This window comes from Panicum hallii, chromosome 7 (genome assembly GCF_002211085.1).
Source record: "Panicum hallii strain FIL2 chromosome 7, PHallii_v3.1, whole genome shotgun sequence".
Classification (NCBI taxonomy): domain Eukaryota; kingdom Viridiplantae; phylum Streptophyta; class Magnoliopsida; order Poales; family Poaceae; genus Panicum; species Panicum hallii.
Window position 1 is genome coordinate 47419567 of NC_038048.1, and position 23573 is coordinate 47443139.

The window sequence follows — 23573 nt, forward strand, 5'->3', positions numbered from 1 at the left end:
AAAAAAAGGTAAGGTACTACGGATTCAGCGGCCGGACCGGACGCCCATCTGGATTCGATTCGACACACGATGCCCCTCTCCTCCTTCCATTCAACTGCAGGCCAACGGCCCAACACCACAAAATGCCTCTCGGGCAGCCGTTACCGTTTCAAATCTCAGACCAGATAAGAAAACCTCCCAGGCATATATTGTACAGAATACTAGCAGCGAGACTATCAACCACCAAAACGGGTAGAGAATACAAGACAGGTAAAGAAATGCATATCTTTTCTGCACTTTACATCACCAAAAGGTGTTCCAGATACAGAGACGGAATATACGGCTGCATACTTACAATATCATACAGTATCGCAAAGGTTAATATTATGGCTGGTCTAAACTCGAAGTTCTTCGTCTACCATCTCTTAAGCCACCAGCAAAGATCAGAGCCCTCTAACAATGTACCGCTGCCATTAAGTCTCGTGGCCAAAATGGTTAGCACGCTAACCTGACAGAGCAGCAGTTCCAAAAACCGCTCCAGCAAAATGCTTCTTCGGCGTTATGGATCCTAAGTAGGAAGGTACACGCTACCTGCATCCTCATATAGTTAGCTCCAGAGAAAATGCTGTGCAAAATGTACATCAAGTGCTGTATTCTACAGCTGTCAACATGATATTGCTCCACAGAGTATGTCCCTGCAAAGAAATCCAGAATTCCATTTGTATTGCTCAGTTGTGTCATGTGTCCTCCAATATGGCCATAACCCCCTAAAACCTATGCATTTCAACTTTTCCAAGCGCTCTAAACTTACAGCAGTCTGCACGGCTGCTCTTTTTTCCATGTAAAATACTGTGACTTGTTGGGGGCAGTCCAGTCAAACCATGGTGGCATCAAATCGTCTCACATGCCAACAAATAAAGTGGAAATGCAAAGAAAGAGAGGGGAAGAAAAGGTGGGAACCATAAATCATGATGGTGTGCCACACCATTTGGTGCTACCTAGTTGACTGTCCCATGTTGGCAAGTTCAGTTAAACAGCAATATGGAGAAGGTTGCAGGTTTTATGAAGCCGAGAAAGTACAATGTCACTTAAGGGAGCTACGTGTCACAAGTGTGCAAGTTTAGGAACTATGAGCTATACTGGATGCTATCTAGATCTAAACCAAGTGAACAGAGTGGGGGAGACGATTACCTGATAAGTTCCCTTCACATTTAGGAAGAATAACTCAAATTCTCAAATGAGCCACTGCTTCACATGAGGAAGCCTTCTATCGTCTTCTTTGCAAATTCCCGTGCATTCTTCAAAGAAGGTAGTGTGTTTGTTACATCATTATAGCTTTGAGCCAAAGTCATGTTCAGCAGTACCCTGCGACATGCTTCTGCTAATCCTTGGTAAGGCTGTGCACAAAGCAAACCAACTATTGTGGAACTTTCTGATGGTCCATCCACCGTTGCTGCATCCGTTGTCCTCCAAAGTTTGTTCTCCTCACGCATGCTTAACTCTTCCTGTAGTTTGGCTGCCATGACCGATGCCCTCTTAATACACCTAGATGGAAGCTGAAAGGAGGATCGACCTCAGCAACCAAGGAATTGACATTTAGGGAGGAGGGAGGGGAGGGATCATTATTTGTGTGTAACTTAAACAGCTACTCTTGCAAAACAGTACGTGAAAAGGACCCACTTCAAAAGATTAGCCGGTACATGCTATTGCAGAAGTTAGAGGTTTCATCCCTGCTACTGGAACAATGAACACAGGAGACATTCGCTACAACGCACGCAACTGCAATGAGGCAGTGACAACAAAACTGAACCATATCTATAATCAGAAAGCAGCAATCGCTATAATAATCAAAACACATGCATGAAAAAGTTACTGAAGAAGACAAATAAAGAACTAATAATTTAGAAGACCATTTGACCCACCAGTGTTAGTTAGCCCATGACACCAACAACAACAACAACAACAACAACAACTTAGCCTTTTGTCCCAAGCAAGTTGGGGTAGGCTAGAGATGAAACCCACAGAAAACAAGAATAAGAAACACAAAAAGTGCACAAGCCAAAGGAAGAGTTAGGGGTTAAACAAAAAGTAACAAAGGTCACGGTTCAGGTACATTAATTGCTAATCTCCAAGCGCTCCTATCCATAGCTAATTCCTTAGCGATATTCCACTCCTTAAGGTCTCTCTTAACCGTCTCGTCCCAAGTTAGTCTAGGTCTACCTCTACCTCTCTTTACATTATCGCCCCGCTTTAAAACTCCACTACGCACCGGCGCCTCGGGAGGCCTCCGTTGTACATGTCCAAACCATCTCCGTTAGCCCATGACACCATGACAATTAAAGATTAGTCCATACCTAGATGAACAGCAGCACATGAAACATTGAATATAAGCATAACTAACCTGGGCAAGCAGGGCAACATTAAGACCAAAGCTTCTATCTGAAGCTCCAGCAACAAGCTTGTACAGGAAAGTAATTTCTCCAAGATCCTTTGACACTGGACTAGTCTCCAATGGTTTATCAGTAATTTCCAGAAGCTTTTTTGTTACCAGATATGAAACATGGTATGCCCCAACACAACCTTCAAATTCTCTCTGAATGTCGAGAATCCTTGGATAGTGAGTGACAAAAATGGTAATACATTTTTTCTCTTTGATAAGATAGTGTAAAGTAGCATAAGCAATAGCAACGCCGTCATGTGTGCTTGTGCCACGACCAAGCTCATCGATGATCACTAGAGATCGAGATGAGCAGTTATGCAATATGTTGGAAGCTTCATTCATCTCTTCATGGAAGGTACTTGTTCCTTGTTGAATACTGTCAGACGCACCCATCCGGGTATAAATTCCATCAACAACATGTAACATAGCTGATGAAGCTGGTACAAAGGAACCAACCTACAGAAACCATGGCAATGTTTTTCAGGAATCATCTCAGGATCAAGATGAGTTTGAGTGTTTGATACAGCTGCTCCTAAAAGAAATGACTCCTTTTACGAGAATTGTAGTGGAAGGCCTACTGGAATAAAAAAATAAAAGAAAAGATCTATTCATCTGGGGGTGGATCTAGGGCCCGGACTTCTCTCATCCCAAGACAAAATGGCCCACAAGGCCAGCACTATCCCAGTTTGCAAAAAGGCCTACATGCAACTCATACCAAGGCTAATGTCTGCAGCTGAGTGGCTCATTCACTCAGGCTCTCGTTCCCATGTGAGCACAACATAGCAAACATGGTTCAGCCCAGGTCCCAGACCAATTCTGGGTCCGCCCCTGTATTCATCAATGCTTTTTCAACCCTTGACAATGTCAAACCTTAAATACTAATCATGTTATACACTCACAATGTGCTCCATTAAAGGATGTGATAAAATTTTACCTGGGCCATCATGGTAATTAGTGCGACTTGGCGAATATAGCAACTCTTTCCTCCCATGTTTGGTCCTGTAACGATCTGGCAGTACTCACCATCTGCGTGAAGCTCTGTGTCATTTGGAACAAAGTTGTCTCCAAGCAAAGATTCCAGAACCTAAATCCCAGCAGCAAAACTGTCACCTCGTTGACCATAAACCTACAACGGCACCAGACCGGAAAAGGAAAAAAGAGACCATGTCCCACCTAGAGTGGCAAAGAAAAGATTGGAAGCTTGACAGATCTTGAAAGGTAGAAACAGTTGGATTTAAAGATCTGGAAGTAAGTTTCTAAAAAGCCATAAAAGGTTTTTTTAATTGTCACCCACCTTTTGAGCAGTGATATATGGCCTAAGCCAAGCAATACAGTGGACAGGAAGGGGCAACCCATGTATGCACCCTAGTACAAGACCTACCGGATATTTTTAACACAGTCTCCTAACCAGGTAAAAGTATCATCGTAACTCGTCTTTTAAATGTTCATAGTAAAGCACATTGTAAGTGAGATGTGTAGAGAGGGGGGCAATTTAACAATTGACATAAAAGTGTGCAATTTGTCAGTAGTTGTAGCAATAGCATCAAGGCTATACAGTGAAGGAAAGAGAATAATTCCAAAATGAATTGTATTGGAGCCTTTGCCATGCTTAAATAGCACATGGCAAGACGATCATTCAGGCATTTACAAGGCCATTTACTTCTATTCAAGTGCTATTACCACGGAGCTCATCTGGGTAATTAAGGCTATAGCCAAAGCTATAATCAGTTCTAAAGACCTGTCTGATTGTGATCTTTACAGGGCTTTAATAATCCGACTCTGAATAATCCAACAAACAGTATATGAATATCTTGTCTTATATAGTGAACTATACGGTACAATACAACCTTTTAAACACACATGCAGTTTTCACGCTACTAAACAAGAACTGAACCCCAGTAGACTCAAATTTCAAGGTTTTCTGTTTGTTTTCTTCTTAACTTTGAGATGCAGGAAAAGAAACTTGGCAGTGAAATACTACTACATAACTAAAAATGAAAGAAATATACTTCAACGATACCAGAATCCACCAGAAAATTTGCATGGAAAAGTACATTATACTGTTTGTGCTTTGCTGATCAAATTGCGTGATCTTGTTACTAATATTGCCAATGCTATGGAAATTGAGTTACAACTACTAGAACTAACCGGATGGCGTCCATTTTTTATGTGAATCTGACTTGATGCACTCTCATGGACAAAAATAGGTCGCACATAATTCTGCAACATGGAACAAAGGTTGGTGAACGATTTCTCAAGAGAACAGTGTCATACATAAGGAGAGATGAATAATCATTAATCATTACATTCTGCTTTGCAAGAACAGCGAGTGAATATAGGCAGTCGAGAGCTGCAAGAGACTCAACAACTGCTTGAAACTGCGCATAATACTTGCTGAAATCTGTGAGGAATTTATGCCACGAAGACCTGCAGATAACTGCTAGTTCCTCCTTAGCCAGCAAAAGGTTGTCCAGGTTCTTCAATATTTCAGGGGTGTGGTATCTGATGGTCTTTTTTGTGCTATTTATTTTTATCCAATTTGAGGGCACCCTTCTATCCACTGGTAGCTGCAGGCATACAACAGATAGTATTAATAATCTAATGAAGAAGACAACCTTTTTTGTTGCTACTTGATAATGCAATTAGCAATATTTGAGGGTAGCTGAACTCAAGCCACTTAACTTCGATCAAATTGGTCGATCCAGCTACAGTTTTAAACTCCAAGTTGCGCATACCAAGTTGCTTCCGGTACTCAACAATCAATAAGTCCAGTTTATGTTGGGCCATTTCTACATTTACATGACCTTCTGCAACCTATAAAAAGATATGCAAGTATCAAGCATCAGAAATGATAAGGAACGGTGTCAAAGAAAAAGAACAGATAAACAACAAAAACAAGTTCAATTCACTAGAAGGGAGGGATTTGCCTCTGGGAAGTGATCTACAGATGCAATGAATAGGTTTAGCATATCTCCTTGATCAGCCGCATCTTGGTTAAGACAAGACAGAAGTTTCACTGCATTATTTAGTACGGTGGATGATGAAGCTGTACTTATTAGCCTTCTCAGCAAAGAGGAGTGCACAGGTTTATGATGAGAGGAGACAGTGTCAATATCCTCAAGGAAAAGCTTCTGCAGCTGCTTTCCAGCTGTGAGGATAGACTGGATAACACCAACAAACTGAAATGCAAACCACAGGCATAGGTAAGTCAACTAATGGTGAAATTACCAAGTTACCAGAATGTTATTTAGCAAGGAAGGATACACAAAATGATGAAAACAAAAATATTTGGTTTGCAACCAACCAGAACAAAAAAGAAGAGCACATACCTCTTTAGCTGTGGCTTTGCAATGAAAAATCCTTGTTATTCCTCTTTGAATGTCAAGTGATTTTCCCAGCATTTCTAAAACAGATGAAAGGATAGTACTCAAATCGCTACGCGCCAAAGCTGTGCAAGACCCATCCCCTCTGTCCTGTAGATTGTTAATTGAGTGCCGTGATCCCATTGACTCAGAAATCTCAGATACCGCATCATGACGAGCACAGATTGGATGTCGATCGCTTAAAGGGTGTGTCAACTGCAAGAACGTCACATGATCAAAGAACTACAAAAGAACAGTTGAAATAATCAAAGATTTTAGGTGTTGCCACACTTTATATTTTGAAATGTGATGCAATATATTTGATTTGAGTGAAATGATACATCACGCAAGCATCTGTTTCATGTTGAGGCAAAAGACAACCTTACCCAGTTTCTAAACAATCTAGACCCAAAAGCTGTGCAGGTATTGTTCATAGTTTGGAACAGAGACCCTTCTATTGTGCCATCTGAGTTGTTCTTCAATACCTGAAAGCACATTAGGTTTTACTTCATCAATTGAACAGAAGAGAAGCAGCTGTTCATAAAAGACCAACTCTACCTGTTGACTGTATGTGAGAAAGAATTTATTCTCAACTAAAGTATCCACAAAGCTAGAAGGCAAACACAGACTTGAGAAAGTAAAAATAATAATAATAAATATCCAAACAGAAACTTTTACTCAGAAGGTATCGCAAAAGATTCTACCTCAAGTTGTTGAAGAGTATTTGCTGATAAGGACATTTCAGTATCTGCAGAAAATGGCCGGAACGAAGAACCAAAGCATATTATCCTTTCCATGCCAAAAACCTTGAGATACCGAACTGATAATGCTAATGCTTGAACGACTAGCTCTGTCATAGCCATGAGACCCTAATTTGAATCAATGGTAATTATTATAAACACCATAAACTACATTGTGAAAAATTGCTGATTGAAGCACATGATGAGGTGACAGGATATTAATGAATACACCAAAACACCACTCAAAATAGAATTAAAAGGATAACTGTACCTCAATCCCACGAAGATTGTTGTCATCATCATTTGTTTCCATCGGTTGTCTGTCATCTTCAACCCTAGAAGCATTGTCAACAGACTTCTCAAACAAAAACATCAGTTCAGCCAAAGCACCACCCTCGCCAAAACAAACACATGATGCACGCTCAACCCGCACATTAGAGGTCGGTCCCGCATATGCCATCATCACCTACACAACAAATAGAGGCAGAGGATATTGAACAAGACAAATCTGGATGACCAATGTTTACTCAAATTGGCAAGAACTTCAAACGAAGTAGATCGAGTAGCATATTGAAAAAACCACCAACAGGAGAATAATTTACTTGAGCAAATCTGGCATCAAGAAAAAACAATGACAATTTATAGTGGATATGAACTTGGCATCAATTCAGAACAGAGAAAAACGATTATTCGCAATGGCGCGAACAGAAAAGTGTGCTATGAATACTACCAAAATACACTAACAGTGAATTGTTTGTGGTTCTTGCCATTTCGCAAGCAACCGTAATGTCAAATTGAACCTGTAGTGTCTCAGGGACACGTGCAATGTTTCTAAATTAAGAATCCATACAGCATGACAACACAACTATTTAGCTAGCAATCAGATTAACATATCGACAAATATTATAGCTAAAAGCCTAAAACTCTGATTAGTTGCCTAACCAACTACAGGCTTCCATTAACAAAACCACATTAATCATGAAAATAAGTGAAGCACTAAGTGGGAGAACATACAGAATCTATGACCAATTAGTTAGTGTTCTATTATACATGGTAACAGTGAATTGCCTGTGCTCTGACCGTTTTGGTAACAACCATAGTGTCAAATTGAGCATGTGGTGTCTCAGGGACACATGCAAATAATGTCAAATTGAGCAGGTGGTGTCTCAGGGACACATGCAACATTCCAAAACTATACGGTATGACGACACAACCATTCAGCAAACAATCAGAGATTGACATATCTTAGTTGCCTAAATAACTACAAGCTTCCATTAATAAACCACACTAACCATGAAAAATAAGCGAAGCATTGAGAGGAAAGAACATACAGAATCTATGATCAATTAGTTAGTGTTATATATTACACATGGTAAAGATAAGCTATCATGTGAAAAGGGAAAAAAACATCTCAAAAACTTACAACTTGAACATCAGCACATAATGACTGAAATCAATGGACTGAGAATTCTTTGACAGTTACCTACCTTTTCTGTGGCGAACGTGAGTGGCGTCCCAAGGATGACCTCGACGGGCGCCAATCCAAGCAGCACAGCTTCGAGCCCACTCCTGGAGGTGGTGTCCATGAACTCCCCGTGCACGACCTCGCCGGTGGACACCTCGATCGCCACAACCCCAACCTTCACATCGAACCCCTCCCTCCCCGTCGCCTCCACCTCCTTATCCACGACGCAGACGAGGTACCTGCTCCCCTCCTCGGGCGCGGCGCCACCACCCTCCAGCTCGCCTGCCGCGGCCTCGATCGTGGCGCGCGTGTACACAGCGGACAGCCCGCGCGCGAACGGCGCGCCCGCCGCGCCCCCGCCCTTCTGCGCCGCGGCGGCGGCCTTGATGGCGGCGGTCTCGGTCTGGCGCACGACCCCGACCTTGTGGCCCGCGGCGACGAGGCGGCGGACGTGGAAGCCGAGGCGGAAGGTGGGGACGCTGGCGGTGAGAAAGCTGCGGTCGGGGTGGGCGACGATGCCGAGCACCGCGGCGGCAACGGCGGCGTCCTCGCCGAAGAAGCGGAAGCGGTAGCCGACCTCGACCATGAGGAGGACGTCGGGGTGGCGGGCCTTGAGGTCGACGACCTGCTGCTCCAGCGGCGTGTAGCCCTTGCCGCCGGTAGGGTTCAGGGGGCGCGGCGGCGGCGCCGGGTGGAGCGGCTCGAGGAGCCTGCGGCGGACGGCATCACGGGAGGGAGGGGTGGGATTGGGCCGTTTGGCGGCGAGGGATTTGGGGGAGAGGGAGAGGGCCCGCGCGCGCTTGGCTGGGGAGAAGGAGGCGACGGTGGAGACGGGCGGATGCGCGGCGGAGGGTTTGGGGTTGGGCGGCGGCGGCGGGTCGGGGGCGGCGGAGGAGGGCGCGGGCTTGGGGGAGAAGAAGCGGGAGAGGACTTGCTGCTTCGGCTTGCCCATGGCGCGGCGGCGAGCCGGCGATGGCGATCTTGCTGCTAGTGAGCGCGGGAAATGAGGGGCGTGCGCACGGGCGGCAGCGAGCGACGCGAGGGTTTTTGAGGGGTTCAGGTGCCGCGGACTGGAGCCGGATGTTGCATGTGACGCCGCCGCGTCTCTCTGGCTTGCAGCTGGGTGGGACACGGACAAGGTTGTCGGTCACGACGTCGGATTCAGGAACCGATCGAGGCGCTGTTCTAGCCATTGGATTGCGAGAATTCGTAGCTCCCTGACAGTCCAAAAGCTGATGGATGTTCAGTGACAGTGGCCGTCCAAAGGGCCTCCAGGAGGCAAGAACCATGTTTTTTCAAAAAGGAACTTTATCCAGTAGGTCCTGTTTTGGATCCTTGGAAAAACACCACAAGCTCCGGCTCCTCTTTTGAAACAGCTTTTTAGTGATTTTAAAAAATATTTAGCAAGACAGCTTCTTCGTATTGCCTAAAAGATAAAATGTCCAAATTGCCTTTATTTTTTCTTTTTTCCTTCTAATTTTCTCTTCACGTTCTCTCTCCTCCTTATCCCCTTCTCCCTCGCTGCACACGTCGCCAACTCCCTCGCGCTCCAGCCACCGGCTGCCCCGACGGCCGGCCACGCGCTCCGCCCCGGCCTCCCTCTCGTGTCCTGCCTCTGCGCCGTTGGCTGCCTCCGCTCTGGTGGTGCTCCCGCAGCCGGGCCCCATCCGCCCTCGCAAGGAGACGAGCCCGGGGGCAAAGACGACAGGAGAGCCAATTTTTTTGGCTTCCCCTCCGTCGTTGGGCTCCAGAGAGCACATTTTCAGGAACTTCTTCCGTGGAGCTGGCTGCCTCCACCTCCGTAGGGCTTCATGTGGTTTTGAAACTCTGCCAAAGAGGCTCTTACGCATCACTTCTCACATGGCAGCAATCGATGCCAGCGACAAGAAATCTATGAGCAACGCAAGTTCGTGCGCCGATGCTAGGAGGACTGTTGATTAGTTGTGCCATCTTTTATTGGATGTGGTGCCACTGAGATGGTAACAACTAACAAGTGAAGTAACACGCTGCGGTGAGAAAGGGAATTGAGCATCATTGTGAGATGGCCGAATGCCCAGAGTTTTCAGAGCATCTGGCCACAAGCCCACAACCCTTCCAATGTCCGCGTAGCGTATGGGATTGCTCCCTGGGCAGTTCGTATCCAGCAATAAAATATTTGCATTCATCATTACACAAGGATTAGTGAATCATGATACGATGGAACGAGATGTTTTCAAATATCCAATCATGTGTACCCTATCCTCTATCCTAAGATAAGATGTGCCAATGTGCCTGTTTACAGCTTACAGGGGTTGCTCCGTGCGGATAAACATTACAAGCTCTAAAACAAAAAAAAAAAACATAGCAGCCTCAAGAGCTAGTGAAGTTACAACAAAACCCGGAGCGGCGGAACAAGCATACAGACGTACATCTACATAAACAATTAGCGCGACAGAACAAGCAGCAATAATCTAACATACATCACGCACCAGCTGGAGCTGTGATAACAGAATAAGCCACCAAAATACAGTCAGAAATGCATGTCTACATTGTTGTAGTCTAGATAAAAATCCAGCATGGTGAAATAAAATCAGTCATGGTACGTCGATCAGCTGGCTCAGCACGTCAAAGATCCATCTCAACATAAGTCTGACAAAAGAGCAGCCTCCGCCAAACTAATCTTCCAGTCTTGTTGCCCTAAGAGCTAACCATGTTGAACTGGAACCTAGAAAGCTGCTGCGGGATAGTGGAGATGACAGGCCCATATCGCTGCATCAATGTATACAAGCAAGGTTCAGATACATAAATTTGTAACAAGTTCTAGAAAGCACAACGCAATAACAAAATTAACAGTGCAGGTGGTGACAAGGCTAAACAAAATTAGGGAAACCATGTACTAAATCGATGATAGATAAGGCTCACTAGAATCTGAATAAGAATATGAAGAACTGAAGGTTCAACTATTATCCTACTATATCAACATGTTTTCTTATAGATAAGCAAGTAAACTTCTGCTGCTGGCATCACAGAGCAATGTAGATGAAAGAAGTAAGAAATAAAGCAAAGAGATACAAAAGGAACAAGGTTAACCAGAACAACATAGGTAATACTCCACCTTGACATATTCCGCATTACACTCAAATGGGTAAGTGAAGGTTACCAAACTTTTTCGTGTAGGGCCATCGCAACAATGGGACTGAATTCTACTACATCACCTGAACATTGTCGTAGAGTTCAAACAGTGGAACAGCCAGCAGCTTCAAATTCCTTGGAACAGCGAAATACTCTCTTTCAGAAAGGTGAACGATGAAGAGCTTCTTGCACTCCTGTTCAACAAATCATCCGTTTCCATGATGATCCTAACAATACAAGGTCAAAAAAAATGCTCTTAAAGCAAGAATGTACCTTGGGCTTGGTGATATGCGGAGGGCAGTAAGGATACATCACAGTCTCAAAGTTCGGCCTCCACCACACAGCAACACACTCCCCAACCTGGAAGTAGCAAGCATGTTATACCTTTTATAACAATGGGAGGAGAATTATGCTGCACTAGCTCTACTTTTTGAAGGCTCCAATATTCTTAACCACATGTAGAAAAAAGAACAGTACCCCAAATTTTGCTTTTGGCAGATACTAAGTATTAGAGCATATATACACCAAAGTACATGCTGAATACTTGATTTCCATCTTATGATGAAAGTTCACCATCAACCAAAACACATCTAACATACATCTACATGAATATTTCTGTGAAGAAGTACACGGGGAAAGATAGTTGCACAATAAGCAAGGAGAGTATATGCCAGTTCGTATGTCACATCTTCAAACCTGTGACAGTATTAATGTGCAAATAATCAACCATGCCACTGCTTCAACTTGGCTACGTTTAAAATACAGATTTGTTATTATATGCCTTAAATAACAAAAAAGCAACAGCAAGCATGATAAATAGCGAGTTGAGGGAGGCAGAAAGCTTGGACCTACAGTTCATTTTTCTCCTTCTCTAGATTAACACTAAATCAGCCTATATGAATGTTGGGATGCACATGTTCAGGAGCATTCAAGGTTACCATATGCAGATAATTACTACTCAACGTAACAGAAACCAGAGAACAGTCAGATACAACTAATTTCTCACTATTTGAAGTATGCCGTGACTAATTGATAACAGCTAATATACCTGCCAGTTAGGTGGAAAGGAAGGCGAGTTCACTGCAAGTTTGCTGCACAGCTTTCTTTTGAGACCCTCAATTTCTGCATATTCCATTCACAAATGTCAGCAAAGAAATACATAACTACATAAAACTAACATTAGAATGGATACTATAGAAGCTGGGCACAAATACTCACCATTTTCTCCAGGCTTCAACCGTCCACCAGGAAGTTTGCAAAATGTATTTCCAATTTGCAGGAGCAGTATGTGGGGGTGGTTGTGCTCTTGCACCTGTATAGGCAAGTGCCAAGTGAAGATTTAGTTTGTTTTTCAAGCTACGAAGGTCATAGGCTAATTATCAAAAGTTACTAGAAGTTTACCAACAATTTGACATTCAAGCACAAAAAGATGTCTTATCAAGGAAATATTCGTAAAAAGAAAAGAGATACATACCAATAGGATTGCTTCAACACTTGTGCGCATTCCTTCTTTCATGTAGCTGTCATTCACAGAAGCGAGTACTGATTAGCTTATAGTGCATTGGATGGAACCAGTTTACAAGAGCATAACTAGCAAGGTAGCCTGACTTTTGGAAGGTTCTTACAAAGACAAATAAAATATAGACGACATAATCGCTGCTGTTAAGACAAACAAGTATTGACGTCTATTGAAAGAAATGTAACTTTGAATTGAAATAGGATATATTTACAATGAACTGAATGAGATATTATTCATTTCCATCGTGGTTGGCATTCTACTCACCATTGTCTCGACAAACACAATTGTATGGTATAAATATTTGTGGTGTGCTCGAGCAGATAGTGGCGGCTCATGGTAATAGAATGATTCAACCAGCACCACCTAAAAACCTGAAAGCCCGGAACTATTTACCAGGTTTTAGCAATTTTTGCCAGCATGGTTTCTCTTTCTTCCCCACTGCAGACCATCAAAATACCCATCCAATATTGCCAACTCGAGAGTAGGCAAGTGAAACAACCTAAAGCAGTATGGGAAATGTCCTAACTTACAAATTAAAGCATTCTAACTTCTCTTATTCAGCTGTTACTGAAACTGCAGTCCAACATCCTGCTACCCACCTCCCAACAAATCCACTCAACTGAAACTTGACCACGAAAATAACAATCAACAGAATCCACCCTGAACACAATATTTCCATAAAATAGTCATGACCCATTTTTTCTCCCTTCGAGGAACCATGATGCATAATGTACATTAGGCTAGAACACCCAGCAAAAATCATACGCCTATCGAAGTCATTTCCAGAAATTGCCTGGTAAGGTGCAGCAATGTCGGTGCAAGCAGTGGGCTCAACAAGTTGCCTAGTACTCTCCAGTTCAAGCACCTCCCTTCGCTAACTAGAAAACTTAAAGAGTTCCGTGATCTGGGCGCTAGGGTTTAGGGTTCCCGACGAGAATAGGAAATCTAGGGTTTGGGTCAGGGCGGCGGAGCCAGGGGCCGAACCGAAGACGGGCGTGACGGAGACAAACACTTACTTGACCTTCATGCGGGCAAGGCGGTCGGCGACGGAGGTGTCCTTCTCCATCTTGGGCTCCTTGGTGCCGAACGTGTAGTTGGCGAGCGGGTACACGTTCACCACCGGCGACGAAGAGCTCACCATCTTCTCCCCCTCTTCCTGCTCCTCCGCTCCAACGAGATCTCCTCTTGTTGTGGAGGCTCCGGCGGTCGCCGGAGGCGGCGGGGTGGCGGCGGGCAGAGGCTGGTGGTGGGCTTTGGTCGAATCGACTCGGGTTTGGGGGGAGGCGCTGCGAAGGGTCCCGGTCTCGATCACAACTGGACAGGCGAGTCGTGTTTGGGTTCGGTCGGTTCAGTGTGTTTTAATATGGATGGACGACCCGATGGTGCGGGACAACGAAACTTGTTGGTGTAAGCCGTCCGATCTATCTCGAAGCTCTTTACATGCTCGACTGCCAGTGTCTCCTAGTAGTCCAACAAAGCGTTTCGCGATGCTCGATTATGAAAGTTAATCAAATACATCAAAGATGCGATTTCAAGTCCAGATACTTGCCAATTCGATTAGATATTTGTGTGACTTTTTTTTTGAGATCCGCAAAAGGTAGTCTCTATCTTCTTTCTATTTTTTCCAATTAGTTGTACCGTGCAGTTTAGATTTCATCTTCTTGCTAGTATAATCGGCAATTCATCTGCCTGATTCGTTTGAAAAATCCAAAAGGAGTCCTGAACTTGCGGTAAACTACACTGCTCCGCAACAACGGACGAACATCTCAAAGCAGGGATGCTGGTAGTAACAGGAGTAGCATGTTAAAACGAAACTTTGGTGCTCACACAATTCACAAGCCATCGACACTAATTTACATAGTGTAATCTGCTACTCTTGTTTCCCAGTACAAACAGTAGCCCAATTTGCCACTGCAGGTTCAGGAATGAACCACATGGAACTCTGTAAACTTTGTATAGTTTCAGATTTCAGCTAAAGAATCAAAGTCTGGCAGAAGAAAACCAAAAGAATCAGCTTATTCGACAGCAAAATCAATGCTATCATATATAACAGCTGTATTCATGTCGATGCCACACACATCTCATGACCGCTTGACTGAACTACACCCATTGTCGCTTCCTCGGCTGATCCGAGGCCAGCTTCAATCCTACACCCGCCAAGCAGTGCCCTCCAGACTTCAGAATCAGGTCGACAAGGCATGCCCTGGAGCACGGCCACTGCTTCGTCGACATGGCCGTTGCAACAGAGCAGATCGATCAAGCACCCATAGTGCTGCAATGACGGTGGAATGCCATAGTCCTTCTGCATCATGCCAAACAACCTGCGGCCTTCGTCAACGAGAGAGCCATACCTGCATGCCAGCAGGACGCCCATGAAGGTGAAATGGTTGGGCCGGAAACCTAGTTTCCTCATGAGATCAAACAGCTTGAAGGCATCGTCAGCTTGTCTGTGCACGGCGAGGGCTCTGATCATAACGTTCCAGGAGAAGACATCCTTCCTGTCCATCTTGAAGAAGACAACCAGTGCACGGGCTATGTCACCGCACATCGCGTACATTTCGATTAAGGCCGTCCCAACCTCAGCGTGGACCTGGAGCGCCGGAGTCACCAGGTTGGCATGGATCCATCTGCCCAGCCTCAGTTTCCTCAAGTTCTCGCAAGCGGAGAGAACCGAGACAACAGTGAAGCTGTCAGGGATGAGACCTTCAAGCAGCATCCGAGGAAACATCTGGAGCGCCTGCCGGAACCTTCCATGCTTGGTGTAACTCGAGAGGATGCAGTTCCAGGACACCAGGTTCCTTTCAGGCATCCGGTTGAACAGACTCCTCATGCCCACGAAATCGCCTGCATCGGATAGCACCCTGATCATCGTCGTCCATGATATGATGTTCTTCACTGGCATTCTCGCAAACAGCTCCGTTGCTGCCACGACGTCCGCCGCCTTGACGTATGCGGTGAGCATCGCGTTCCACGACACGACATCCCTCTCCGCCATGGCATCAAACAACTCCCACGCCGACTTGATATCTCGAGCCTTGGCGTACTCCGACACCATCCTGTTTGACAGGCCAACGGTCTTGATAGCGAAGCCGTCGAACACCCTCCTCGCGTCGCCCAGCGAGCCACGGGCGACGTAGAACGCGAGCAGCGAGCTGCCGACGGCCGGCACGGCGTCCAGCCCCTCCTTGAGCACCCGGCAGTGCACCGCCTCGGCGCTCCGCCACACCTTCAGCCTCGCGCACGCGTCCACGACGTACGGGTAGGTGAAGCTGTCGGGGGCGAGGCCCTCCCCACGGCGCGTCATTTCGGCGAACAGATCGAGGGCGCGGCCGTGGGGGCCGTGGTAGGCGCAGCCCCGGATCATGGCGTTGTAGAGCGCGACCGCGTCAGGTGGATCGGTCCCCCGGAACGAGGAGAAGAGCAGGTCCGCGTGCGCCGTGTCGCCGAGCTCGGTGGCGCGGCGGACGAGGAGGGCCCGCATGCCCGGGAGGCGGTGGAGGCAGGAGGTGAGGAGCAAGCCATGGATCTGGTCGAGCTGCCGCTTGCTGGCGCAGTCCTTGAGGAGGATCGGAACGCGGTGTGGGAGCTGGAGGCTCATGGGCCTCATATAAGCAGGCTGCGCCGGCTGCCGGCGGCGGAGAAGACCAGGGTGGACAATCGGTTGTGAGGGTGCGGTCGCCGGAGTCACTGACTCATCGGCGTCTGTGATTTCAGCGGGCGATCCTATCCATGTGCGGTGCACCTCTAGATTCGCGCTGGTGGCTGCACGTGCCTTGAACCACTTCGGCGCCTGCAAACGCCATGTCAGTTTCTGAACAATTTTCAGACGGTGTCGTACTGGCGTGCTCCTTTCATGCGGGCTCGCAACAGTCTGAATTCAAGTGTATGGATTTCAGTTTGCAGCTGCGCTTCTTGCAGTCTTGCACAATTCAGAAGTTCAGACTCTACTCAACAAGATGACCTCAACGCGTGCGCATCGTGACATCAGCGCCACCAACAACAATGGATCCGACCTCAGAAAAGAAAGTGACAGATTGCCATACCCCATACTGCCAAGAAATGAAGAAATGAGGTACACGTACGTGGCTCTAGCAATGCCAATTTCATTCATTCAGTTGTAACAGGTTAACAGGATTGCATGAAAAAAAAAGTTACAAGTTACTGTATCATTGCCCTTGTTGCATACGGAGTAGGTAGCTAGCTGAAAAGAGGAACCAGAAAATTAAGGTACACTGACGAAGTAGCATGCCCTTTACTCGGGTGAATTCATTAGTTCAATTCCACCGTCGAAGTAGCACGGTAGCTTAGGTACGGTGGTTCTCGTGACCACAAGGAGCAGGCTGCAAATTCACTCGCAGCTTAGTTACTCCAGCGCGCCGTCGTCTTCGTCGTACTGGCCGGCCGCCGCATGCCCGCCGCCACCGGCGTCCGCCATGACGACGTCGACGAGGAAGTCGAACAGGTCGGTGTTCTGCACGGCCGTGGCGACGTCCTCCTTGTGCACGGTGCGGCGCTTGCCCTCCAGCGTGGCCGCCCAGGCGCGGCGCGTGAGCTCGGCGATGAAGAGCTCGCACGCCTTGGAGAACACCACGGGCGCCTCGCCGGAGATCATCCTGGCGCCGCCGTCCGCTGTCTCCCCCGCCGAGCGCTTCATGATCTTCTTGATGCGCGCCAGCGGGAGCGCGTGCGGCCCCGTCCGCGCAGACACCCCGCCGCAGAAGATCCCTGAGTACGGCCTCGCCTGCCTCATGCTGGTGGTGATGGCGCTCGCCGCCGCCGCCGGTGCAACGATCGATCGATGGATAGATCACAGGCTATATTATTATTCGCCGGGGTGAAGAGAAGACGAGAAGGGATGGATGTTATATACGCATGTGGCGTTTGACCCTGCAATGAGTGAGGTGAGGCCATGAGGGTGAGGTGGAGCGCGTGGCATGGCGCGTCGCTGCCCAAGGCCGGCAATGGAGGCGGCCGGCTGCTTCGACAAGGACCGGCAGTAGAGAGACGCAGATAAACAAAGGAAGAGATAGAGTACGCAGGGGGAGTAGAGATCGAATTGATTTGGACGTAGCTTTCGCCTGTACTGTGCGCGGTCAGATTTGGACGATGTTGCTTGCATCCTTGCGCGCTGCTGCCCTCTTGCTGGCATCACAGCACTTGTCACCCAGATTGCGATGGCGAGAGCTCGCAGGAAGCATAGAAACGGCCAGGGTTCACGAGCTGCTTCGTCAAAGATCAAGTAGAGGGTGCCACTGGGATAATAATCTCGTCAATATTTCAACGCTATTCACGATGCAAAAGGGGCATGACGAACTGGCTAAATATGTTCAGACCTGTTGGAGTAACATAAACGATTCATCTTTTCTGTCTAGTTAGATTGTTTTTTTTCACTCGTCACGGCTCGGTGCAATGCAGGTGTTACGTTTTGTAACTAGTGACTGAAAACTGTTCAGATCGTCAGTTCTCTACTATTGCAATTGCAAATGTGCAACGTCAAATTGCTTTCTTCAGTTCACTGACAAAAGGGGCTAAACCAGGAACAAGAACACATACGGATTGATTTGATGGGAGCCTGAGGTCAGGCAAAGATGGATCAGGAAGAAGATGCCCTTCCCGGCACTATAGGAAAACTGGTAACTTCCGACGGCTCCGTCGGAAGTTACCGCTAAACCGTCGGAAGTTTGCACGTCGGGTCTAGATCGTCGAAAATTTGCAACTTCCGACGGCTTTACAACAAAATCGTCGGAAGTTTATTAACTTTCGACGGCCCGTTAAAACCGTCGGAAGTTAGCTATTAAACGGTGACTGACGGCCGTCTCTTAACTTCCGACGGTTTAGGTGGCCGTCGGAAGTTAAGCCCAGCAAACTTCCGACGGCTGCCCAAAAACCGTCGGAAGTTAAGCTTCCCCAGACCAACAGCACAGCTTGAAACCCCAAAACCAACCACAAACATTATATATAATCAAATTTTATCCACAATTATAATTCACAATCAGAAATTGCACGCAAATACACAATTCATATATCCACGTACATAAACTTCACAGGTTCATAATCAAAGTTCACAAACTTCATACAAGTATCATATCGAACAAATTCATACAACAATAATATTTCACTTAAGTTTGGCCACCTCCATCACCTGGTTGAATTGATCCGGCACTTCCAATGAATTGATCCGCCCAATTCGATGTTGGATCAACGTGTGATTCTCCCGGTGCCGCTAAGTTAGGTGGTGGGGTGTGAAAAGGCTATAAAAGATAAATGGACAAGATTAGTTTGAAAGATAACTAATTGGATAACATTTATTTATTTAGAGTGATCATATTTTGCAATGACTATGAACTAACATTTGAATCCTTAACTATCATACCTGAGGTGAAGTTGATGGCCAACCGGCCTGTGCAAAAGGTGGAGGTACTAGTGGTGGCACTTGTATATTCTGTTGGCTCGCTATTTGCTAAAAGATCAAATTTGTCAGTAAGAATGTTGGCTCGCTATTCTGTTGTATATTCTGTTGGCTCGCTATTTTCTTTTTGGAGGAACTACTACATCATTTTGATCTCCCACTGTCAGACCCGGGGCCACCGGGCTGGGCACATAACGTAGTTTAAAGAGGTCTAAGAGATTAAGTCCGTCTTATCTCTTATTCATTTTGTTCATCTCTTGTTTATCCCGTTTAAATAGGAGATAGAGCTAACCAACACGGAGGGGATCTACCCGAGATATGTTCTGGTATGATCCCTCAGCGGAGGTTGGTTAGTATCTTTGTAACTCTGGCCTCTCGGATATATAAGGGAGGTCAAGGACCCCTCTCAAAACAGAAGATCATTAGGTCATTCTACACCAAAGGGAATACAAACCATCGTACAGGACGTAGGGTGTTACGCTCTGTGCGGCCCGAACCTGTCTAAATCTTGTGTTCCTTGCACCTTCGAGTTCTTGATCTCGGCATCTCCTCACCCAAAACTTACCACCTTGGGTATATCCCTCGGTGGGCAGCCGGTTAAACACCGACAGCTAGCGCGCTAGGTAGGGGAGTGCGTCGAAGATCCACCGGCGAGCTCGATGGCATCTTTCAATTTCATCAGGTCAGTTCCCTCTCAGGGCAGGACATTCATTTTTGGCTCGTGGGTTTGCATCGCAGATGGTGCGGGCAGCTTTCGGCAATTCCTCGTCGACATGAGGCCAAAAACCGTCGCTACGGATCCTCGCAGCGACCTCGACAAGTTCGTCGACGAACTCGACAACTTGTCGCTCCATACCTCCGCAGCACAGATCGAGATCGAGTCTGCTCCAGGCTCGACTTCTTCTGGCGTTGCGACAACTTTCCCTGGTTTGGACTTGTTCCAATCTAGGGATTTGCATAACCGATCTCAGCTCGGCTCATGCAAACCGGCTACTAATCTTCAGGAGGCCGGCGTCTCTAGGTCCCTCTCTGTGCTAGAGAAGGACATGGACTTGTTTCTCCAGGATGGAAAGCCTGAAGCCACCGCGTGTCGGGGGGCTTCGGGTTGTTCTGGTCCCGGTGACCTGGTGATTGCCTCTCTGCCAAAGGGCCGCATTGTGCATTGGAGGGGCATGAGGCTCTCCGATCTACTCGAAGCAGAGGGTCGACTTGTGGCCCACCTTGAGCCCTTGCCTTTTCAAGAGGGCAGGCCATTGGCCACCGTGGCGGAGGGGTCGACTGAACTAGTCGACGAAAGTTCTCATGAGCTTTCCTCCCGCCAGGTGCTGATGGCCGAAGAAGGCGAGGGCGATAGGGACCTTCCTATCATCAACTTTGAAGCGATCTCCGAAGATGAGATCACGGCCAACGCCGGTGACGAGAACGACGCCGATCGTGAGGCGCGGAGGGCCAGGAACAGGGCCCGCGCAATCCGGCGGAGGAGGGCCAACGAGCGTAGGCGATCCATGCATCGCGAGCTTGACCCTGAGTTCGCCGTCGTAAGCGAACAGGGTTTCAGGACTCCGGTGGCCAACATCGCCAGGGTGACGGCCATTCTCGAGCGCAGTCATGACCGGAGGTGCGTCAAGCACTTCTCTACGCGCAGAGGGCTTGGATCCAGCTGGATCAACACAACCCGGCGTCCACCATCAGAGAGGAGCAGTGGGTGAGAGTCGAAGTCAGGCTCACAGCCGAACGGCTGGCGGCCGCCCTCGACACCATCTCAGCAATGACAGCAAAGTTTCTGGATCAATTTATCAGAAGGCCAGTGGACCGTCCACGCCCCTGCGGCGGACCGTCCGCAGACCAGACCACTAGTCAGACCAGAGAACACCCTTTCTGGAATGAAGTGAGTTAAAGTCCCACTGAACCTTCGATAACGGTAGCGGACCGTCCGCACCCAAGGGGCGGACCGTCCGCGCTTGAGCAGTCAGCTCTCAAACTTGTTCTTTTTCAAAAACCCGACACAGCGTAGTTAGCCCTCATGCATGCACTTAGATATTTTGAGCAAAATGGCACTAGAGACCCGTCAAGCACGAGTACATGACCCCTCTTGATAGTACGACTATCTATCCAACAAATCCGGTCACTTTTCATCCACTAAACACCTTGTGACCGGTAAAATTCAAAAGACCCTATTTTATACCTTTGCCTTGAGCCCAAGCTTTGCTCGTCGTCTCCAAAAATCCACACGTTCACAAATAACCCTCATTCATCCGTGGATCAACCTATACTCATTTTCTCAAAAAGGAATTGTTAATCCACAAACCGTTGTCATTAATTACCAAAACTCGAATTAGGGGCCTAGATGCTTTCAATCTCCCCCTTTTTGGTAATTGATGACAATACTAAGTTTTGGAGTGATAAAAGTGTTCAAGTCAACTTCATACACTAGGCATAAGGTGAGCTTGAAATTGAACTTTGGAAGAACTTACTCATTTTTCTTGAAAATTCCAGAATATTGTATGAATAAATTCACCAAGTTCGATGAGTAGAGTGAACTCCCCCTTGATATGTGCATATAAATTTGAATGAATACCAAGAGCACACATATCTATATATGAATATTTTGACGGAGTTTTCACTACAAGTGGAAATCGAGGCATACAAGATACACGATATATATGACATGAATTTTAGCTTGATTACCATAGCCTCACAACCACAAGACGAACATAAGTAAATAGAAGTAGCACAAATCAACATAGTTCATCACAAATGACAATCCAAATCCACGCAAGATATAAAGCATAAGTCCATCCAATAGAGTTCAACACAAATTAAAATATTAATGGCATCATAATAAGAGCAATGACATCAACTCTATTCCCATTCATGACATGAGATATCACATTCCAATAGAGCCCTCTAACTTTGTCCTTGTTTCCACTCTTAGGCATGAATGTAACTCTTGCAATTTTATTGATCACAGCTGGATGATGCCTCAGACCTTGAGTTCCCCCAAAGCTTCTAGCAATACCAAGATGTGCAGGCTCATAGTACATAGGGTAGTCATTCTCATCCAAAGGGTTTTCTAAGACAACATTCATGCTTTGCTCACTAATAATGAAATCATAGTCCAACTGGTTAGCTGCAGCAAACTGAGCAAATGTAGCAAAATATGTTCTCTTCCCAGTTGACCATTTAAATGTGGCCTCTACCATATCAATCTCTAGGGTGGCATAGAACTGGCGTATGACTGTTTCATTCCAATCACATCTATGTTGCAGAAAATTTGCTAACCCCATTTCCCCGAATCTATCCACGAGATCAGTCATGACAGGATGTGATCTCATATAGCCTAGGTCAATGGTTTGATATTTGAACACAGTCTTCTTAACTAGATGACCGAAGTAAGCATCTTGTTGTACTTTGGTTTTGAAGAAGAGAATGTTGGTGTCACAAGGCATGTCGAACTGATTCACTGCTCTAGCGTTGGCATAGCTCTCAGCAGTCCATTGACGGCTAGAAAGATCTAGCCCCATCAGAACAGTAACATCATCTTCAAAATCCTCAAATTCTTCCTCTGAAGATTCATCACCAACACCACCCACAGAGAATGCTACAGCCATCTCACTAGGATAGGATCATAGTCCGAGTCATCAGAATTATCACCGTCTCTTTGCCTCTTTGATGTCCCAGCTTTCTTGATTTTTGATGTGAATGCTATGAGAATTTTCCGAGGTGGTCTGAGATCAAGAATTGACCATAGGAACAGTTACAAAAGTAAGAGATCCAATCCATAATCATATGAGTCAATTCAGAATCTTGCTGAAAAAATTTGACACTAGCGGACCGTCCGCAAGACACCCGCAGACCGTCCGCTTGCTGACGCGGACCGTCCGCCTACTGAACACGGACCGTCCGCGACTCATCTGTTCAGCGCAGGAACACAACAGTCGCCCCAACATTTGATCCATCCACAATTTGAGTTTAGATTCAAATCCACCAACCAAATTAAAACTACACCATCTCCTCATCACTAGGAACAAGATGCCCCAAGAATTTACAAGAATCCATGGCTGAAAAGTAGATCGGAGCAACTAACCCTAACTCTTTCCAATGAAGAAATCCAAAAACAAGAGTTAGGGATTCATCGAAATACTGAGAGGACATGATGAAGAATCTCGATAAGAGTCCGGGGATGTGCTCGGACTGTCCGCGAATCACGCCAAAAAGCCTTGACCTTGAAGTCTTCCCCACGTGCTTGAGAGAGAAAGAGAGAGTGCTTTTGGAGAGAAAGGCTCGGTTTGGTGGGAGGAGAGAAAGAGACAGCCTAATATAAGCCAAGTCTGGTCGGCCCCATCTTTCTGTCGAGTGGCGGACCGTCCGTGACATCCAGGCGGACCGTCCGCTTTGAAATTTTACTGCTGACATCAATTCTGCAGAGTCTCTGGTGATCAATCCTAATGAACAGCGGACCGTCCGCCTCTTACCCGCGGACCGTCCGATTCGTAACTCTGCGGCCCAAAATAACTTTGCAATGCCTCTGGTGAACAAGTCTCATGA

The 23573-nt window shown here is 46.5% G+C and overlaps 4 protein-coding genes across 6 annotated transcripts; all 4 read right to left on the reverse strand.

Annotated features, from left to right (window-relative positions):
- Positions 1 to 229: 229 nt before the first annotated feature.
- LOC112901383 (DNA mismatch repair protein MSH3) lies at positions 230 to 9216 on the reverse strand. 3 transcript variants are annotated; one of them, XM_025970292.1, is made up of 13 exons: positions 8009 to 9213; positions 6793 to 6987; positions 6486 to 6650; positions 6168 to 6266; positions 5749 to 5997; positions 5347 to 5598; positions 5102 to 5233; positions 4726 to 4986; positions 4568 to 4639; positions 3354 to 3503; positions 2381 to 2875; positions 1171 to 1535; positions 230 to 674 (listed from the first exon to the last, which is right to left on the reverse strand). In XM_025970292.1, the coding sequence occupies exons 1-12, from the start codon at positions 8936 to 8938 to the stop codon at positions 1230 to 1232; spliced, it is 3306 nt and encodes a 1101-aa protein (XP_025826077.1). In that variant the 5' UTR covers positions 8939 to 9213; the 3' UTR covers positions 230 to 674; positions 1171 to 1229. The 3 variants fall into 3 exon arrangements, with proteins under 3 accessions (XP_025826077.1, XP_025826076.1, XP_025826078.1); XM_025970291.1 differs by having other exon boundaries at positions 231 to 570; XM_025970293.1 differs by lacking the exons at positions 230 to 674; positions 1171 to 1535 and adding an exon at positions 1547 to 1924 and having other exon boundaries at positions 2308 to 2875; positions 8009 to 9216.
- Positions 9217 to 10178: 962 nt separating this feature from the next.
- Positions 10179 to 13947, reverse strand: LOC112901612 (pre-mRNA cleavage factor Im 25 kDa subunit 2). The gene is made up of 7 exons (XM_025970562.1): positions 13633 to 13947; positions 12572 to 12617; positions 12316 to 12409; positions 12146 to 12219; positions 11371 to 11457; positions 11181 to 11291; positions 10179 to 10734 (listed from the first exon to the last, which is right to left on the reverse strand). Exons 1-7 carry the CDS (start codon positions 13755 to 13757, stop codon positions 10663 to 10665), a joined length of 609 nt encoding a protein of 202 aa, XP_025826347.1. The 5' UTR covers positions 13758 to 13947; the 3' UTR covers positions 10179 to 10662.
- A 728-nt stretch (positions 13948 to 14675) lies between these two features.
- On the reverse strand, positions 14676 to 16214 carry LOC112900919 (pentatricopeptide repeat-containing protein At3g29230-like). Its single transcript, XM_025969690.1, has one exon. The coding sequence runs from the start codon at positions 16212 to 16214 to the stop codon at positions 14676 to 14678; it is 1539 nt and encodes a 512-aa protein (XP_025825475.1).
- Positions 16215 to 16686: 472 nt separating this feature from the next.
- LOC112901031 (nuclear transcription factor Y subunit C-2-like) lies at positions 16687 to 17596 on the reverse strand. Its single transcript, XM_025969846.1, has one exon. The coding sequence runs from the start codon at positions 17364 to 17366 to the stop codon at positions 16980 to 16982; it is 387 nt and encodes a 128-aa protein (XP_025825631.1). The 5' UTR covers positions 17367 to 17596; the 3' UTR covers positions 16687 to 16979.
- Between the last annotated feature and the right edge of the window lie 5977 nt (positions 17597 to 23573).

Bases quoted from the DNA above. Each gene is read 5' to 3' on its own strand.
- LOC112901383 (XM_025970292.1), bottom strand. From the start codon at position 8,938: ATGGGCAAGCCGAAGCAGCAAGTCCTCTCCCGCTTCTTCTCCCCCAAG. The intron at 5,599-5,748 runs GTATGTGCTCTT...TTTGCATTTCAG, and splicing joins GCAAAGCCACAGCTAAAGAG to TTTGTTGGTGTTATCCAGTC. The intron at 2,876-3,353 runs GTAAAATTTTAT...TGGTTTCTGTAG, and splicing joins TAATTACCATGATGGCCCAG to GTTGGTTCCTTTGTACCAGC.
- LOC112901612 (XM_025970562.1), bottom strand. From the start codon at position 13,757: ATGGTGAGCTCTTCGTCGCCGGTGGTGAACGTGTACCCGCTCGCCAAC. The intron at 11,458-12,145 runs GTATATTAGCTG...TGCTACTTCCAG, and splicing joins CCTTTCCACCTAACTGGCAG to GTTGGGGAGTGTGTTGCTGT. The intron at 10,735-11,180 runs GTGATGTAGTAG...ACATTGATGCAG, and splicing joins AACTCTACGACAATGTTCAG to CGATATGGGCCTGTCATCTC.
- LOC112900919 (XM_025969690.1), bottom strand. From the start codon at position 16,214: ATGAGCCTCCAGCTCCCACACCGCGTTCCGATCCTCCTCAAGGACTGC.
- LOC112901031 (XM_025969846.1), bottom strand. From the start codon at position 17,366: ATGAGGCAGGCGAGGCCGTACTCAGGGATCTTCTGCGGCGGGGTGTCT.